General features: G+C 40.4%; 1 protein-coding gene across 2 annotated transcripts in view; it reads right to left on the bottom strand.

The window, feature by feature from the left end:
- Nucleotides 1–439: 439 nt before the first annotated feature.
- Nucleotides 440–16,550, bottom strand: part of PTPRO (protein tyrosine phosphatase receptor type O) — a 154,049-nt gene continuing 137,938 nt past the window's right edge. For both annotated transcript variants that reach the window (XM_062616726.1, XM_062616727.1), the window contains 10 exons: nt 15,443–15,478; nt 13,832–13,913; nt 12,708–12,798; nt 12,157–12,233; nt 9,787–9,921; nt 8,678–8,800; nt 7,858–8,012; nt 5,325–5,460; nt 2,921–3,041; nt 440–1,811 (listed from right to left, as the gene is read on the bottom strand). In XM_062616726.1, the coding sequence (XP_062472710.1) occupies nt 2,937–3,041; nt 5,325–5,460; nt 7,858–8,012; nt 8,678–8,800; nt 9,787–9,921; nt 12,157–12,233; nt 12,708–12,798; nt 13,832–13,913; nt 15,443–15,478 (940 nt within the window). In that variant the 3' untranslated portion in view covers nt 440–1,811; nt 2,921–2,936. The remainder of the gene's footprint in view (nt 1,812–2,920; nt 3,042–5,324; nt 5,461–7,857; nt 8,013–8,677; nt 8,801–9,786; nt 9,922–12,156; nt 12,234–12,707; nt 12,799–13,831; nt 13,914–15,442; nt 15,479–16,550) is intronic.

Genomic DNA, 16,550 nt, shown 5'->3' with positions numbered 1-16,550 from the left:
GGACCAGGCTAGTGGCAACTGTGGAAATAGTAGATGCATGGAAGGGAAGGGTGGGACAAATCATATCATACCCATTAATAATCAGAGGTAGAGTTCTGTTTCTCCAGTACCCTTCACAAGGACCTGTTTTATTTTGGGATTCTGGTAAGACTATGCAGTTTAGCATAATATATATGTGATAGTTTGAAGGAAATTCCCCATTGTAACCAATATGACAATGAAGTAGATATTAAAGGAATATACACCTATTTACCTGCTAGTGGAATAACTGTTTGGAAGAAAAGAATGCAAATATCTGAAGGAGGTGATCAGGATCCTGGAAGTAGCTGAGGTACTGAACTACACCCTGGAACCCTGACAGGCAATAGCAGAGCCCAGAGTGAATATAAAGCATATGCGGGTACGTTTGCTGTTTTGCCAATAGTGAGTTCTTCACAGGTAAGCAATCCAGTGTGTTTACTTTCAGTTCAAGTTTGTTTTGTTTACATTGAGTACCATTGCTGCTAATTTCCAATGAGGTGACACAAAGCAACAGGTTACAAAAATGCCATCAACATCCATTCTGACAGCATCCATGTCACAATACACAATGATGTACCGGAATTATACACAGACAAAAAAAAAAAATATATATATATAGCTAATTATTCTGACTAGAAATGAAACTGACAGCAAAAAAGAAAAGAGCCCCGCCCTCACCCCGAAGCCCCTGCAGGAATCCATACTGATGCTTTGGCAGCCTTGTAAGCAATAAAGCAGTAACCAGCCCTTCACATGCCAAAACCTTGTTTTTGTAACATAGTGAATTCCTGGCTTGGAGAAATAGTTACATCTGTTAAAGCACTTTTTATTTCCCACCTCCCACCTCAATCAGCTTCACGTTTTTTACACAGGATTAGTACTTACTGAAAATAATAAACAAATGAGGGGTATAGGCACCACAGACTGCTTGAAGAGTTAAATCCTATGGAGTAATGGAGTTTAAGATATCCCAGCTTGAAATTCAGCTGCCCTTCAATTAGATTCAGTAAAACAAGAGCCTGATCAGTGGCATTACTGAAAAGGTTGGCTACAAGAGTGGTCTCTTTGCTTCGGTAGTACTAGCACAGTCAAGAACCTAAACCATCCCAACTCGGTGTCGGCTGCCTGCATCAGGTTCAGGCTTCGTGTTTTGGATTTCTGCTCATCAGTCCATTCCTTGGGTCTCGTGCTCCCTCTAAACCCCATGTACAACAGTGCTGTAGGAAAGAGTCAAATCTATGTACCCAGCAACTCCCCCCACCCTCCCAGCCCCCTTTCTCTTCACAATCTCCAGATTTCTTCATGTATGTTCATGCCTCGCTATTCACTAATGAGGTATTATTAGATACTAACAATGCCTGCTCTCCTATGGACATTAGCACAGACCAGTGACACATGAAGAAAGCTCTTCAGTCAACCATTAAAAAAATATTGCACTTACTTTAACCTTAAGCCCAACCTGCACAGAAAGAAAATATTAATAAAAGTACCAAACAAAAACCCGACAGCTGGAGGATCAATTTTCTACACATAAAAGTGTCTTTTCCTTCATGGTGTTTAGTTGAATTTGGTCCAGTATTTTAAAAAAATGTCCAGAAATGAAACAGTTTGAAAGACACCGCAGGCTTGTTAAGGCTTTGTCTCCCCAGTGCTTCAGAAAGGTAAAAGTTTCTTTCTTTGTCCATGTACTGCAAAGCAGCGGTCTCTCATGGCAGAACAACTGGCCATTCAAACCATCATCAGAAAAATAATCAGAAGCAAGGGAAGATGGGTGTGCTTCATGGTCTCACCTGCAACCAAACAAACAGAATGCTTTAGAAATAAGAAAGGAAATAATACAGTTCTTGGTATATATTTTTACCAGCCCTCCATACAGGCTGGACTGCAGCCCACCAGTACAAGTAGCTGGGCTCTGGGACTCAGGTTAGACAGTAAACAACCTGAACAGTAGGAAAAGTAAGGCAAATCGGGGTTCATTTTACAGGCAGGGAAATGGTGTACTCAGAGTTTAATAAAGGTGCACGTGCAACAGCACAGACACACCAACAGAGATGGCTGGTGGTGGTACCCACAGCCCAGCTCTCCAGCAGCTATCCAAGAAGCCACTTTGCGTTGAAAGTCTGTAACTTCCTGCTTCACCCAAAAGTAAATATTAAGGTTATGGCTGGCTTGCTTATTACTGCCACCTAATGAGCTAAAGCTCATTAGCTTAAATAGCAGTGATGGATGTCCTCACAGCTTGCCCCCACCATCAACCTCCTGGGAGGTCAGAGCCATGTGTTTTGCTCTGCAAGTGGGGGCTGCACGCAACAGGTCAGGGACTCAGTGGAAAGGCAAGATGGTCACTTCACTTACGCTAATGGCAGTGCTACTGTGTCTGAGACACTTCCTGTTCCCTGGTTCTGTTTTATGAAAAAATTCCCCAGTGTTTCATGTCAGAGGTTTTTAGTTACCATCTCACCCTCCAGCAGGTTCTGTTGCCAAAACAGCAGTGCTCCAGAGCATCCCTAAACCACTGCCGGCCTTAAGCCACTGTAAACCTGGCAGTTAGTTGGTGACTTAACCCTGACTGAAGATATTGAAGTCCTCCCCTCCTTTAAGCTTTGTAAGAAGAGTTAGGGCAAAAGGAAGGGAATGGTTAGATGGCTCAGCTCACTCAGGATTTCCAGATTCTCTTATTCTTTGAGTGAGCCAACATACTCTTACAGTGTCATGTAAAGTATAGCAGATTATTTACTGTGAGAGGTTAGAGGGATTTTCTTCACACTGTTCATGTGAACATGGGGGATGAGGCCCAGAAAGCTCCTGGAGCAAATGCCCATGTTGCTGGTTGCAGCTGAGAAATCAGGATGTGAGGCTGCAGGCACAGCACAGAGCCAGGCTTGCCTGACTGACTTACCACCTGTGACTCTGAACTAGGACTTGCTGACGTTCTCATATATAACATCACTGATGCAGAACTGCTGCTTCTTCTTTTGCCACATCAGTTGCACACACTGGTGAATAAAAATGTATTGTTCCTGGAAGAGAAGACCAAATGAGCATCCATTTTTGCACCTCAGAAAGCATGACAAAAACCCAAACAGTGAAACAGTTTGATAGTATACAGTAACAGCCTGCAAAGCTTCTTTGTCTCTCCCTCCTAAGACCCTCTCAATGTACAGTGTGTTGTCAGCTCCCAAAATAATAGCCAGCAATTATTAAAGACACACAGCAGCTGAGGAAGCACGAAATCCACCTGAGCTGCCCTGGCATCATAATCTCTTACTAATAACCTGAATGATGATAGGAGATGAGAACAGAGTAGAACAGAATAAAATATAATAATTCCATTGAATCTCAGCTAAAGTAGGTCTATTTTATATAGCCTGAAATGAATCCCTTCGCAGAAAGGTACCTGAATGTTTTATGTGCAACAAAATGCATCCATGCCACATATGCACCTGAAATATTTTAATGAACTTACTTCATATTCCTTAGTGCTTGGCTTCTTTACCAATAAAAAGCTGAAATCTGATTTTGTTCACAGAGCAGTTAGTCAATTATTTGGGGAGTTAGCAACCTCTGTGCAAATGACACTAAGTAGGTCGGGTCAATCACATGCACTGTTACATTTGTGGATAGGTTTTTGTGCAACAAGACTGTGATTATCTTTGGGTTTGGTTATGGACTGGCTTTTCTAAGTATTAGCATCATACAGATTAAACCCTGTAATGCAATTTAGGAGACTCTTAACTGATGACTTTTAGATTTCAAAGAGAAAGAAGGTAAACCCTGATGAATGCTTACATTAAGTTTATGTGCACTAGGCACAGGGAGTGAGTGGAGCCCAAGCAAAAGAAGGTGTCCCAAAACCTGAGTCTGGATTTCAGCCACTGTTCCCAGTGGTCTGCTGATGCTAGGAGATATCAATGCTTCAGATGACAGAATTGCTTTGATTTCCTCTAATTTGAAGAAACTGGTTTAAACTCAACTGGTATTCTCAGATCTCAGATCTAACCCCTTTTGGGGCCTGTGCCATTTGTTTTCTTAAACTGCTCAGTGAAACACTGCCAAGTTTCGAGTGTATGAGGCAACATGAACTCAGGTGAGCTGTGTGTGGTTTCAGGTTTTATAAGGAAAGCTTTCTCCGTGGCCTCTGTGCCTGAGTGTCAGTGTCACCTGGTGACCTCTGCAGCCAGGCTTAGCCATTGCCTGGAGCAGCAGGAGCCCAGCATCTGCCAAAGCCCAGCCCTTGACATCAGCCCCAGGCAGGCAATGGGTTTGTACATGGGAAGAAAAGAAAATAAAGAAGAGAAAGAATTGCATCACCTCTGGAGTGCTAAAGCAGTTGCAGCTGAAATCAGCATCAGGGTTTCAGATCTGCCTTTGGGTCAATATAGCGAATTGTGATGAAAACCGGTAGTTGGATGGGAATGATCTGGAGTGGTCTGAGAATAATGATAGTTTTCTTATTTCTAGATGCTAGTTGTTGTCATTGCAGGTTTTCCTCCTCCTCTCTCCCTGATAAGTCTTTGCTTTACTCTGGATTCAACAACCCTTGGCATTAAATTATCTGCCAGACCTACCCTACAAACAGTGATGGTGGCACTTATATGCAGGTTGTCAGCTTACACTGTGTGTAACCAATGAGGAGCTCAACAGGCATGAAATCTTTCCCTCATTAGCAGAGGAATCAGGATGCATAAAAGCTTCTGCTTTGGAAAAAGATTTTGTGATTTTTTCCATTATATATTCTGACAGTTTGACTATTCTTCCAGCATTTGCCTTGAAAAAATGGAAAAAGAACTATCCAGCAGATGTTTGGGCATGGAGGGGGGCAAGGAGTGTGCTTGGCAATCTCACAATCCTTTTATCTGTTTTGCTCATTATTTGTATTACCACTGTGTAACTTGAGTTCCTATGCTTGCCCAGATGATACCCTCTTGAATAAGCAGGAATGGCTGTCCAATACTGATATAATTTCATGAGCCATTAATCCTCTCAGCAAGCTCAATTATTTTCAAAATGGTTTGAAAATTTCATATGTTAATCTAGTCTAATGCATTTTTTGCATATTAATTTCACAGAAGGTGAGAATAACTCATCCCCCTGGAAGACATCAGTGAGATTGTAGATATGTTATTGACCCATCTATACAGCAAATTAATAACATGACAATATTACAACAAAGATGAAAAATTAATTGTATCTCTTCATAGCTATTTTGTCAAGTGTTCAGGGGGAATAACATAAAGACACTATAGAGATGTATGAAATAGGTCCGATGATATGTTCACAATGTTGAAGTAAACTGATTTTACCTCTGTCTGCACCATGGACATTCTGTAGGACCGCATGTCAGACACCAGGCCCAATATATCTACGAACTCATGGTCACGGATGTGCTGTAAGAGCCGATCCAAGGCTATGAAGGTTCCTGTTCGTCCCACTCCAGCACTGCAACACACAGAGTTATGCATCTCATTTTAGACTTTTCTGATGGGGACACACAGGAAAATCAGTAGTACTGCAAAAAGCAGGTGTCCTGCAGCTGTGATAATCAGATATAGCTAATCTGAAGTCAGACAGGTTGGTTAATCAGTAGGATTCAAAACCATGCAACTCTTCATCCATTGTTTATGCAGAATGTATGGAGTGGATGGCTCTGCAGTTATTTCACCTTCTTATACTCCTCTCCATGCACTCATACAAAATGTGCTCATAGCTGCCTGCTCCTCCTACTTTCACTGCTCCCCTCAAAGATTTCATGATGAGGCATCTTTAACTACAGTGGCTGTAGTCGTAACTGTAGAGACTCTGGTTGCTGCAGAGGCAACTGGAGTTGAACCCGAACAATTCAGTTTCACAGCTCGTCACGCTGCAAAGCTCTTGGCTTTGCAAAGGCAGTGCACTACTGAAGTTAACCCTCAAAGGACAGACCACCCAGAACAGTCTACTCCTAGACTTCTGTCTTGGGAGCATGAGACAGAATAGCCAGCAATCATTTGGCTGACAAATCGTTATCCCTCCCCCAAGAGAAGCTTAGTGACTATAAAAAAGATACACTGTTTTGATTTAGAGATGCTTATATGTGCATATGATTCTTTAATTGTGATTTCACACGTAATGTTTAAGTCTGATTTCATTACGAGTATGGCTTTAGAGGTTTTATGGAGTTTCATATAGCATCCCAACACCATACCTACTACGAAGGATAGAAGCGTGTGTCTTAGCAAAAGTTCTTCCTGCTGTCTCGTCATGTCTTTCAGAAAAGCCGTGGAAATATTTGCAATAAAGCTTAACAGTTCATCTCAGTACACAGTTCAACATAACTGTCACAAAACATGCTGTGTTGGTTTTTTTTTGCCTGTGTTTAAGAAAACTGTCAATATCTCAAATAAGATGAATACAACAGAACTTCTGATTCATTCATTGATAAATTCATTCTGTGACTTTTTAATGTCTAAGCAATTTCTGTAGGAGTTGACAAATGTATTCTTCCCCTCTACCACTCATTTCACAGCATTGCTACTTTTAATCTATATTGTTTAGGATGTACAGTATATAACAAAAATACTATCTGAAAACACCTTTTTTTCTGCTGCTAGAAGCATCCTAATTAAAAAGAAAATACTACAGTTGTTGCCCAGCTCTCTTTTAGTTGCTTCTATGCATTCCCAGAACAAGCAAGTGGTATGTAACCAATCTGATTTCACAACACTACATATAATCATCTTTTCCTGCCTTTCTACCACCTTTCTTAATGTTAGGACTCCCAAAACAATATCTCCTATGAATTTCTCCATTAAGTTACAGGGGAGGGCTGTGTGATTTGCTGTTGTTTTGCATTCCGTATCTGGAAACTAGAAATTATATTACTATAAAAGATTGTTTTCTGGGAAGGAGCTCTCAGAAGTGTGTGAAGTGATGGCAAGAGACAGTCAGTGCTGATCATCATATCAACACCAGGAAAGACAGTGTTGGAGAGTGCTATCTAGCTGCTGCCTCTGGGGTGGGTGATGTAGGGTTGGCTGAGATTAATCTCATCAAGCCTTGACTTCCATTAGAATATGTCACCATAACGTACATACGTTCACCCTCTGCAAACCATCAATTTACGTATATCTGAGAAACCTGTGAGTGAGGAGCTACAAAGTGGTTTGAATTTAGAGAACTGCAACAGGAGCCAATCTGGTATGATATCACAACTAACATGGGAGCTGCTCCCAGAAAGGCCAAGTAAGTGAGTACCTTAATAAAGGCCAGATGATACACAAATCTGACACTATATAAAACAACCTTCCTCCAAAAAAGAAAACCAAACAAAAAAAATCCCATATAACTGTTAGGATGGGATACTGGTATTACTTCTAGCAGAGCATACTGCTCTTCATGTCACTTCCTGAATGTACCACAAGCTGAATGCCCAGAGGAGATCTGCATGGAGACATACTGTTCACTGGAGCTGGTTCTCTCTGGTGTTAAGGGTAAAGAATTAGCCCCCTGCTTTGACTACAGTGAGGCTGGGATTTCAGCCTGCAGCCATAGACACCAAGGCATTTCTTTGTAGAGCAGAGTCATCTCTTTGGATGTTATCAACAAATGGCTTCAGGAGCACAGTGGGCAATCCTGATTTGCACCAGCTCAGAGCCTGACCCTGCTCTCTCATTTCCACACCTTCATGGTATGGATAGTGTGGTCTGTCCAGCAGTATGCCACTTCCCTGCAGATGTGCATCTCTGTGCACATCCTCCTCCTCTGGTCACTGGAAGGACAGATTTGGGGGTTCCAAAGGTTTTCCAATCTATTTAATGAGTTACAGCCTTTAGTTCTCCATTTCCTTGAAACATTTACCTGCAGTGAATAATCATGGGACCTTTAGTCTTTGCTGATTTCTGCCTGACCATCTGTACAAACTGAAGGATGCTTTCAGCAGCGTTGGTTGTGGGGACACCATGATCTGGCCAGGCAGTGTAGTTAAAATGCATCACATCTTGCACCTCATCAGCCTAATGGGAGAAGCAGAACAGCAATGTTCACAGGAGTTTTAACAGTGCAGTCATGCTCAGTCAGACTGAGGTTTTTCTGTCATTTTGTAGTGTTTTGGTTTTGTTTTGTTTTTTTCCCAAATACAGCCTAAGAATGTAAAGGCAGCCAAAAAAGTGGCAAAGAGTTTACACACTATTTGATTAATAAGGACAGGGGGTATCAGAACATCATTCTGAAAATGGCATGAACTCTTTTTTCTGGGTTTAGGATTTGGCTTTTGCTTTTTTTCCTCATAGTAGTTCAATTTTATTTTGCTTTAAAATCAAGAACTGTTGTATTTTTCAAGTTTAAGATTTTTTCCTCTTTCTATTCCATTCCCTCTACTTTCTCATCTTGCCACAGATAAAAAATAAATCTGTTGGCAAAAAATCAAGACTGGACTCTTGAGAATTTTTTTTTTCAAGTTTCAAAGAAAAAATTAAATACCAAAAGGGAAGAAAAAAAAGAAAAACATTACAGGGGCAAAGGAAAGATTTAGAAAAATACTCATTATCATAAAAAAAAACCAACCTGATAAAAGCTCTAGAGGCCTTAGGTGAAATAAGATTCTCAACACAACACATTTTGTCTCAGAGACTTAAAGGAGCTCAAAACATGGGGAGAGGTGGGAGCCGTTATCACTTACATAGCTAATTCTGAAATTCCTATAAACCCAGTCTGTGTGCTCCTCCTCGGACAGCATCTCTACTGTGATGTCCCCATATGCAATGGGGTCTTCTGTAAAAGGCCAGTAATGGTCACATTTCACCTGAAAAGGAAAGAAATATAAACATATTTTTATTTATATAAATATATTTGGATATATAAAAAAGCACAATCAAAAGTATACTGAACCTCAGTTTTAGAAATGTCTACAGCACTATTTACTTGCTGCTGTGAGGTAATGTATCCTGCAATGATTTTCGGATTGATTATTCCTATTTGTGTTACTATGGACATAAGCTATGCATTGGTTTTCTGAAGGGTAGCATTAGTATAGCAAAAAATGGAAATAGATAGTGTCTTTTTAGGTTGTTTTCCTAATAAAATAGGTCTAAAAGGAAGAAAACACAGGGAACTAGAATATACATATAAAAAAAATAATTATATTCCAAATATTTCTATGATGATGTCAAGGAAAACGTAAAGCATAATACTTGTATTTTATCATTATTTAAACTTAGAAATGCAGAGTCACAGAGTGGTTGAGGCTGGAAGGGATCTCTGGAGGTCTTCTGGTCCATTTCCTCTGCTCAAGCAGGGCCTCCAAGGGCCATCAGGACCATTTCCACACAGCATTTGAATATCTCCAAGGATGGAGACTACACAACCTCCCTGTGCAACCTGTGCCAGTGCTCAGTCACTCTCACAGTAAAAAGTTGATTCCTAATTTGAGATGGAATTTAATATGCTTTAATTTGTGCTCACTGGCTTTTGTCTTATCATTGGGCACCACAGAGGTCTCCCTTGTCTCCATTGCCTCCCATCATATATTAATAAAAAGTAACAAAATCCCCAGAGCCTTCTTTTTCACAGCCTGGAGAGTCCCAGCTCTGTCAGCTGCTCCTCATGTGAAAGATGCTCCAGCCCCTTAATCATCCTGCAATGCCTGCCTTAAGTGTATGAAGTGTCATTCTAGGTCTCATTATGATGCTGTCTCATGATCAGACAACAATGGAAAGAATTTCACTCACCAGAGAACAAGTATGTGTTCAGAGTAGTCTTTTATACTATGTGCAAGATTTTGCTACATACCCTTCTTTTCTCATTACACTGAGTGAGCATAACAATAATTTGAGATTTCTGCTGGAGAACCATCTTCCAAAAATCATTCCTAGTTTCTGGCAGTGGTCCTTGGGTTGCAATATATTCCTGGGGTGAATGATAACCCTAAGAAACAAAGAGACAGGTGCTGTTTACCAACGTGATTACTGCTTCAGAATACATATATTTCTCTGCCATACATATTTTTTAGCTTGCTCAAGTTCAATTTGTACTTCAGAAAGTGATTTCTAGTATAAAGAAACTACTTCATGATATTTTTCAATTTATTTTATTACAAATATTGCCAGTTTTCAAGGCTCCCGAAGTGTAAGCAATCTAGAATGAAGGACAGAAGATGAAGCTGTTACTATACAAATCCTTTTCCCAGAGAGCAGGAAAGGCAACATAAAAAAAACAAGTAATGGGAATCCTAAATCAAAGTTCCAGCTTCTTCCAGATTTCATTGAAGGGTTTGCTCAGTTATAGGCAAAAACCCAGTTACAGATGCTTAGCTTGCTCATCCTAAACAGTGGTTGATTTTCAGTCACTGATGTAAACAGAAGATAGCAATAAACAGGATTATATGTGTTTATGTCATAAGGCCTTCAACTAGTAAAACATTAATTAGAGTTCTGCTTAAAATAATAGAGAATATGTGGAATCCACACCCTTAGGAGATTATCACTGCCATGTTTTATTGAAGCTTAGATGTTTTATATCCATGTATTCCTTCTCCTATCTCTATCAACATGGAAAGACTCCTTCCCCTGTCCAAATCCAAAAGATGGCTATAAAGACTGTAAGAAAAGATCCACAGAATGGCCATTCTGGCATCTGCTGTAGCCATATTTACTGAGATTGTATCATCAAAACCACATTTGGAAAGTTATCTGTTGTTTCTGATAGGAGTGAAAGATACATCTACCACACAGCATGAGCTAATATAAATTGGGCCATTTCTGTGCCACCACAGCATGCGGATTGTAAAAATATTTGTGATTTGGGAGCACTTTCCATAAATGGTGTCCTCCAGACATCTAGAAGTCTCAATCCGAGTTTTCTCACTACATAGAATTTGCTGGGGTGGCTTTTTTTCCTACATGGGCTATGTCAGAGCTAAGTGTCAAACCTCCATTATCACAGGGACACAGATGACCACTAGTGTCTGTGTTTGGAGGCAGGTAGTCAGTGGAGAAGCAATTGTCAGGAAAAGCCAAGCATTAAGATGACACGTGTCCCAGTTTCTATGGTCAGCATTATGCAGTAAGTAGAACTGAAGAGATGTAAACTATAAAAGCAGAACTGAGCAATCTGAAAAGAACTGCTACATAAATCCTATTATCCAGAATCCAGACACTGAGAATGATGGTTTTTAACGCTGGAACATTTTTCTTTCTTGATTCACTGCAAGCTCAGGAACTTGCAGCATGAGTGTTTAGGTTCGTGCTCCTGACACATAGAAACTAAGTGCAGGCAACATGCTCAGTACTACATGCATGGGTGATGCCACAGTGACAAAATCATGGTTTAAATGACTCATCTGAGGGTTCCTTCCATTTCCATAATGCTGACTCAGGTCTCTTCAGCATAGCCAGGGCCAGCTCTGTCAACTGTTCACATCAAGGGTGCAGAAATGCTCATCTATGGTCCCCAAACATTTTTCTAAATGGATGTTATAGTGTCCTGCCTCCACTCCATGCAGAGGGACCCAGGGGACATTGCTCTCCCTAACACAGCTTGTACTGAGCTATAGCAAGGGGTGGATAACAGAGGGGCGAAACTTTGTGGCAGGGATAAGCCTAAGTGACTGCACAAGCTCAGGCAAAAGTGGAAAGACCTGATGAGGTTTTAGCTTACCCCCATTGTCAAAATGGTTGAATACAGCTCTGTGTGTACTTTAATTATCCTAAAACTCTGGGTGCTACTCCCTGGTAAATGGCTGCTCTATGCCAGGCACAGGGAGACACACTGGGAGCACCAGGGACGAGGCAGAAAACAGCTCTCTCCACTCTCCATCTGGGCTGTGTGTATTTTGTGGTGTGTCTGACACAATCCTTATTCCATGTGCTGTAGAAACCTGGAAGAGTTTCTCATTTCAAAGTTTATGTTTTTCCTACCTGTCTCCAAAAGCCACTGAACCATTTAACATTTCCTCCCCATTTCCTTACCAGTATAATCTAGGTTTCTCAGTGCTGCTGTGGCAAAATTTGCCAAACTTTTAAAATTGGGCAAAATGTTGGAAGCTGAAGGAGATACTGAGAATCTGACTGAGCTTTTAGGAGATACTGTGCTATCTGCAGGTGACACACTAACTGCTATGCCGGACACTCTTCTTTACACTGACCAAGTTTCTGTACTCACAGGGATGTAGTTGGCATTAATGTAGTCAGACCCCTCTTCTTCATTCATTGAAACTAACCGGACACGACTAAAATCATCTGTGAAAGGAGAAAAAAAAAACGTCTCTCAAACATGGCAAAATTAAAATTAATCCTATAAAAACTGGAACAAAAAAAAAAAAAATCCATTGGAAAATTCTCATATTTACCAATAGAGAGCAATGCCTGTTTCAGTAACACTACAAGGATGCACATTCATTACTGTTGTCCAAAACACCCTTGAACTGCTGTCCCTTTGGGCTCCCTTAGGTTTCATTAAAATTGTAAGAGGAACATAGTAACAATACTCAGTAGTAGAAAGGACAACTTATGCTTCTCATCTCCAAACTCCTGTCAATAAACATCCTCAGAAAGCTCTTCAAAGCTAATTAAAAACATCTCTCTAAGGACAGGTTTTAGAGCCAGGCTGTTATGAGTCAGGAAGTCTGCTCTGATTCTCCAGTTCTTTTATTAAAACTCTTCTTTCCCTCTTTATCAGGGACTTTAGCAGAAGTCTGTATGCATTGTACTTACACGGCAGGATATTCGTGTAGCGATTTTTACAGCGATTCATGGGAAGATCGGCAGCAAAGTGGGGGATGTCAAGACCAATCAGTTTTAGCTCCTGGGATAACAGAAACACCAAGGTCAAGCTCACAAACACTCAAAAAATAATGCCTGGTTAAGTGATTACTTGTGGCAGGTACCAGATTGAAAACGTTCATAAATCACTTTATAAACTGACAGCAGGATCACACTGACTGTCCTTATCTGATGTCTCTGAGTTTGGCTCCAAACAGGTAGAGAGCAAAGATGTGATCTCTCCTGCTGATGCTGCTGATGCACTGCTGCCACCCAAGGCTGAGGCTGAGGACTATTCCTCTCTACCTGAACTTAAATTAGCCAAAATAGTGTCAAACCAGGGGGTTGATAAGTTATTTCTGTGGTGGTCATCTGCCCCACTTAATGGTTTTTCTTCAGCTCCTCAAGTGTTTTTTTGATCTTGATACTGGGGAATGCTTAGAAGATCTATCTAGTCATTATCTTCAGTAACTACATCTAATATATGATGCATCAGAATACTTTTTACAGGCAGGAAGGGAATGTATCAATCACCCAGAACGGTGGTTAACACCCTGACCGTCCTCCCTACTCCCTTTCCATGTATAAACCTTTGCGAGCTAGTCCTCGGATAAGAGCTCTTTAGTTTTATACTATTAAACTGACTTTAAATTCTGTGTAATTAAGAGAATATACCTGAACTGGTCTTAGGGAGACCTACTTAAAGACATTTTTGATGTCACCTCCTCATTCCAATGCTTCCTGTCAAATTCAGGAAACGAGATAATTAAAATGAATTCAGGATTTTAATGTCTTTAATTCAGGCTGCCAGCATGTCCTAAACATAAAGGAAGTGTGCTGGTCTGACAACTATATCGAATCAAATGTGATGAGCCACTCAAATCAGCTTACTAAACACAGCCTCTAATGCCACCAGGGTCCATTTTTAATTTCTGCATAACTGGAACGGAAACTGACCCACCTAGCAACAGCATTAAACAACACAGAGCACAGGAACATGCCATGCAAGCCTAACATCCGGAAATAGCTGATCTAGGCATGGCAGCTAGGCAAGGACAGAATCCCCATAGATTTACCTCGAATTGCAGAGAAAATTTATAATCCGAATCTTTGGCCATATCCTTGATATATCCATCAAAATCATCCAACTGGACAGGGCTTTAAAAGAAAAAACACACAGAAATTAAGGGAAAAAAAAAGCCCAAAATAAACCCAAAATAAACCCCCAAATAATTTTAGTACATTTTATTTCTATTTTTCCCTAGAATACTATCAAGTCATAAATATGTATTTGCAACTGTTAATGCTAGAAAGCAACAATAAAGAGCAAGAAAAAATGTCTTGTGGTTGAATGCTACCAAATGGTGGGTATATTACTCATTACCTGCACCACAGCATAATGGCACCAGAGAGGCTGAGAGAGGGGTGCTGATCCCTCTGGATGAGCTTAATTCTGCCACTGCTGGTGCTGATGATGGCAACCACCCTGTGTCTGGGTGTGTTAGAGTTGTCCTACCTGAGGGAATCCACTGGTTTGAGGCCAGGGGAATGGTCCATGCACTCTCTTCTTATAGTTCCCTGGCTCCTGAACTGTTTTTGCATGGGTTATGTTTCCAAGGCACAGGTGGCACCATTAGAAGTGATGATCCAGCACCCCATCACAGACCCACTCTCAGTACCATCCCACCAGCCTGCTTATAGCACCAGGGCAGATGCTGTTTCATTTGTCTCTTGTGCCACGTAAAATGTTGCTTTCAGATATTTTCACATCTGTCAGAAACACTTTTAAATCTTATCTGAGCTTTGCTCGTGCCGAAAAGTGGATTTCATAATTAGGTTTTCTTTTTTTTTAGAAATTCCACCAAAAAAAATCTCCTAAACCACCGTTTTGGATGCCACTGCCACTGCTGCTTTCTCTGCTGGCTTTGACAACCGTACACATTTGTCATCAGAGGTCAAATTCTTGTCCCAGAGAGACCATGGCTAAATAAAGTAGCATGTGGGTATCAAATGCAGAGCTTCAGCAGCTATAAACTAGCCTTGATGTAGCAACTCACATCATTTTACACGCTTTTTTGCTAGGTGAGGATCTATCTGTTAGTATAGGCACAGCCTCTGAACATAACAGAGAAATAATCAGGCTAATGCTCTGAATAATGAAACACAGGTAAGCAGCTTCCCTCACCTAATTATCATGCTCTAATTTACAAGCTACTGAAGCATGTACACAATAATCTTTTCATTTACTTCGAGGCAATATGCCCAAAGGAACCTGTCTTATCACCACGTAATTACTCCTGCTTACCCGTTAGTGTTAATGATCTAATGCTCTAGCAACAACCATAATGAGACTTTCATGTCAAGAGGGAAACATCACTACAAACAAACGTATCCCAGTTTTTCACTATTTGTCATTTTTAACTAAGGATAAGCTCTGCTGGAATCACTAAGTTGAATAATTGATCTTTTCCCTGATGACTAATTTTCTATCAGTAAGGACCTGCTCTACCACAACTTTATCTGTTGAGAAGAATTGCTTTTGCCCAATTATTGTTTGTTTTCTGCCTTCAGATATCTCTCTCAGGATGTGTTTATCAAAAAGTAACTGCAATAACATTATACCATGTACTCCATAATGCATGTTTAATCCATTTTTTATTTCCTTAAATATCAAAGAAGTTACATACTTGGTCAGCTTTCTCTTCTTCAATCCATTTTTACTCCTGTAAAAAAAAAAAAAAAAAAAAAGGAAGTGTTTTTCACTCATTAAACTACTGTAGACTTAAATCAGTACTGATTTAAGAAATTATGTTTTCTGGTCCAACACAAACAATGTGTTCTCTACAAATCCTGATCAAACAAACAGCACTGTTGGCTTCAGCTGGGCTGAAGCTGAGTCCTTGGGGCCTAAGCTTGGCTGAGACTGGGAGAGGGCTGTGCTGTTGCAGGGCATGAACCACCATAGTGCCCTCAAGGCTGCTTTGCTCTGGCTTTAGTGGGCTGGGAAACTGGATGCCAACACTAGAGAGACTTTGGGAATGAGAAGCATCTGTTGGGTAGAGGAAGACCACTATTTGCAAATTCAAGTAAGGATGAAGCAAAAAAAAAGGGCCTGAGCAATATTTATCACCCATTTCATAACCTGCTTATGATGATCAATGAAGACAATGGCAAATGCCCTGCTGGCTTCATTGGATTCAAGCTTAAACCTTAGGTAATATTAGTTGACTTTTCACAGCTAGAGATAATTATGCCAGTCATGTTATACACTGTCTTCACATGATCTATGAGTCATATAATTCACTAGTGACAATTGCAAGCAAGCTTATGAGTGTGTTAAGTGGTATAACCTATAAGATACGGACTTAAGAACTGTGCTGCACTACCTACCACCATGTGTTGTTTTTTTGGAGAAAGGGTGTGTGTTCATCTGTGTTCATCTTGTTGCTGCCACAAAAATCTTAAGCAGTCAATCAGATTGAACGCACAAAATGAGCACCCTGAACTAATTTGGCTAGAGGTCTGAAAACACTTATACCCTCTGTTAAGTCATCCACAGAGCACTAATAGATTCTTGCTTACTCAGAAGAGATTTTAGTAGTATCATTTTTTTCTTCCTAAGCATTAAACAATATTTGTCCGTTCCTCACATTATAATGACTAAAAAAAACCCAAAACAAAACCACCCACAAAACCCACACAAAATACACTATTCATTTCCAAAATTAAGTTTTACAACATGTTCAGTTTCTGGAGTAGGCGCACCCAACCCATAGTAATTTTGTTATCTTGTCA

Source organism: Pezoporus occidentalis, unplaced genomic scaffold (genome assembly GCF_034315485.1).
Source record: "Pezoporus occidentalis ecotype Australia unplaced genomic scaffold, CSIRO_AGI_Poc_V1 ctg19, whole genome shotgun sequence".
Lineage (NCBI taxonomy): Eukaryota > Metazoa > Chordata > Aves > Psittaciformes > Psittacidae > Pezoporus > Pezoporus occidentalis.
Note: the sequence above shows the minus strand (reverse complement) of the source record. Positions and strands in the feature narration are given on the sequence as shown.